Consider the following 3,077-nt stretch of genomic DNA (forward strand, 5'->3'; position numbering starts at 1 on the left):
GCATATTGCTATCCTTTAATTTTGTTCTCCTCAAAGAGGGTTAGGTAACCATGGGGACTTGATTATAGGTTTTAATTGTGTCAGGAATCCTCTAAAGGCAGAAACTGCAGTCTCAGAAGTATTTAAATATGATCACGTGCAAGTAGATGTGATTAAACACTATACGGAACCTTCTGATTTCTCTGCTATTTCAAAGTTATTTATTTGTCAAATTAAAAACAAAAAAGATCTATGTAATTTTCTCTTTCTTTGAAGTTTAAGCTTATTCCAATGGTTACATAATCCTCTACCAAATTATGATTCTTCTCTTTGTGTGTGTGTGTGTGTGTGTACCCCTACACTTGTCTGGCTGAATTTAACCTTCAGTCTAGATCTGTTCTTGAAAGTGAGTGTGTTAGTCACTCAGTTGTGTCTGACTCTTTGGGACCCCCTGGTCTGTAGCCTGCTGAACTCCCTTGTCCATGGAGTTCTCCAGGCAAGAATACTGGAACTGGTTGCCATTTCCTTCTCCAGGGACCTTCCCAACCCAGGGACTGAACCCAGGTCTCCTGCGCTGCAGGAAAATTCTTTAACAATTGAGCCAACATGGAAGCTCTGTTTTTAAGTGAAATAAATTAGAAGGAGACACTAACTTCTAACATGCCTACATGAATGTTCATCAGACCCAGCTGGACTATATGGACAGCAGAGGGCACTGGATGGTGTGACAGGTCATGGGATCTGCTTTGTTATATCCCAGATGACTTGAATATTGTAACTTCTATCAGGAGCAATTTCAGCAGCAAGGACAAGGGAAGAGCCAGGGGAATATCCCTCCAAAAGTTCTAAGTGTGGTTAGCATCTTAGCAAGTCCTGAATCCCACTCAGTTTCCTCCAGAATTCTACTATGCCACTCCATTCCACCTATATATTATTGCTTACCTTTAATATAATATACAGATTAATGGATTCACTGGTGACTGGTAGAATATTTCCATAATCAGGAAATCCCTGAGACTGTTTTAAAGGATATGGGTCTATTTTATCCTTCAAAGATCAATCTACCCACTTTGAACTATATGTTGATTACACTCTGCTCTAGCTGACTGATTGTGCATGTGGCTTTGTGTATAATATGCGCATCAGTCTGGGAGAGGAAATGTGAGAGAACAGGAAACTTTTGAGAAGAAAAGATGGGAACAGAAGAAAAGCTGTTGCAATTGGTGCTTTCTAACCAGACAGCAGTTTTCTAAACAAAACACATTTAAACAAATTCCTATATATTCTTTAATGAATAAGTATGTGTTTATGGGGATAAAGAAATGAAAGTACACATGTTTACTATAGCAGTTAAATGATATTACTGATTTTTGATTTAAGGATTACCACCCTAATTCAATAAAGTGGAAATCTACATTGAAAACATTTTCACACATGTGATATATACAATCCTTTACAAATCACAAATGTTGAAAAAATACATTAAAAAAGCTGACAATTACAAATATAATACACAACTAGATTCATGTAACATTGCAAAAATTATCTCTATATACTTAACACTTTATTTCCATAACCAAGACAGCTTTATGAATAAATCACATTTTAGAAATCTATAGGAAAACATACAATGATTAGAAAAAAGTTTCATGATTTTACATAAGTTTGATAAGTTATATCTAACAGGACTCGTGTCCATGAACATTACCAGAACGTGATTATACAGATTAAGTTGTAATGAAAATAAGCTTGATCCAGTTTCTGAAAATTAAATTGTATATTCTACTTAGTTCAGAAAATTAATCAATCACAGAAATGAAGAAATCCTTTTCCTAGTAACTACATTCCATAAAGCCTTCTTCACTTCCCTGTTCCGGAGACTGTAGATCAGAGGATTCAACATGGGGATCACCACAGTGTAGAACACGGAAGCTACTTTGTCCTGAGTCAGGGAGTAGCTGGAAGTAGGTCTCAGATAAGTGTAGATGGAGGTGGAATAGAACAGGATGATGGCTGTCAGGTGAGAAGCACATGTGGAGAATGCTTTGCGCCTCCCCTCCCCTGCATGCATATGGAAGATGGAGAAGAGAATGTAGCAGTAGGAGGTGAGGATCACCAGCAGACTTCCAGCGATATTCACACCAGCAAAAATGGACAAGATACTTTCATACAGGTGTGTGTCAGAACAGGAGAGCTTAAAAAGTGGGGGGCTATCACAGAAGAAGTGATGAATGACAATGGAACTGCAGAAATTAAAGCTGCTTATACAACTTGTGAGAACCATGGAGTTCAACAGTCCTGCTGTAAAAGCCCCTGCTGCCATTTTTAGGCAGACCGTCCTGGACATGATCAAGGAGTAAAGGAGAGGGTTGCATATGGCCACATAGCGGTCACGGGCCATTAACCCAAAAAGGATGCATTCAGTTGTGGCCAAGGCTAAAAAGAAATACATCTGCAGAAAGCACCCAGCAAAGGAGATGGACTTCTTCTCTGATAATAGATCTACCAGCATCTTTGGGGTGATGGTGGATGAATAACAAACATCCACAAAGGACAGGTTAGCCAGGAAGAAATACATGGGTGTGTGAAGTCGGGAATCAGCTCTGATTAAGAGGATCATCCCAACATTCCCCACAACTGTAAGTGTATAAATCACAGAAAAAAGGCAAAACAGGGTAATCTGTAACTCCAGTGAGTCTGCTAAACCCAACAGGATGAACTCAGTGAGCAAAGTATAATTTTTTCTGGCCATTTATTACAGAAATTTTATGCTTAAACTTGAATTCACTCTAAATATTTTCCTCTCAAAAGTTTAAAGGAAGCAGTAGGTCCTATAAAATTAATCACACATGAAAAAAATCTAGGATAACAGAGCATAATATATAGAACAAGTGAAGCAAGAGGAAAATTAGTGGACAAATGAATAAGCATCATGCATTGTCGCTCAGTCATGTCCGACTCTTTGTAATGCCATGGACTATAGCCCGCCAGGCTCCTCTGTCCATGGGATTTTTGCAAGCAAGAATACTGGAGTGGATTGCCATTTCCTTCTCCAAGAATAAGCATTGGCATTTATTAAGCAATTCTCTGTGTTAAAT

At 38.4% G+C, this 3,077-nt stretch overlaps 1 protein-coding gene across 1 annotated transcript; it reads right to left on the reverse strand.

Annotated features, from left to right (window-relative positions):
• Positions 1-1,786: 1,786 nt before the first annotated feature.
• Positions 1,787-2,731, reverse strand: LOC133261449 (olfactory receptor 5F1-like). Its single transcript, XM_061439932.1, has one exon. It carries the CDS (start codon positions 2,729-2,731, stop codon positions 1,787-1,789), a length of 945 nt encoding a protein of 314 aa, XP_061295916.1.
• Between the last annotated feature and the right edge of the window lie 346 nt (positions 2,732-3,077).

This window comes from Bos javanicus, chromosome 15 (genome assembly GCF_032452875.1).
Source record: "Bos javanicus breed banteng chromosome 15, ARS-OSU_banteng_1.0, whole genome shotgun sequence".
NCBI lineage: Eukaryota > Metazoa > Chordata > Mammalia > Artiodactyla > Bovidae > Bos > Bos javanicus.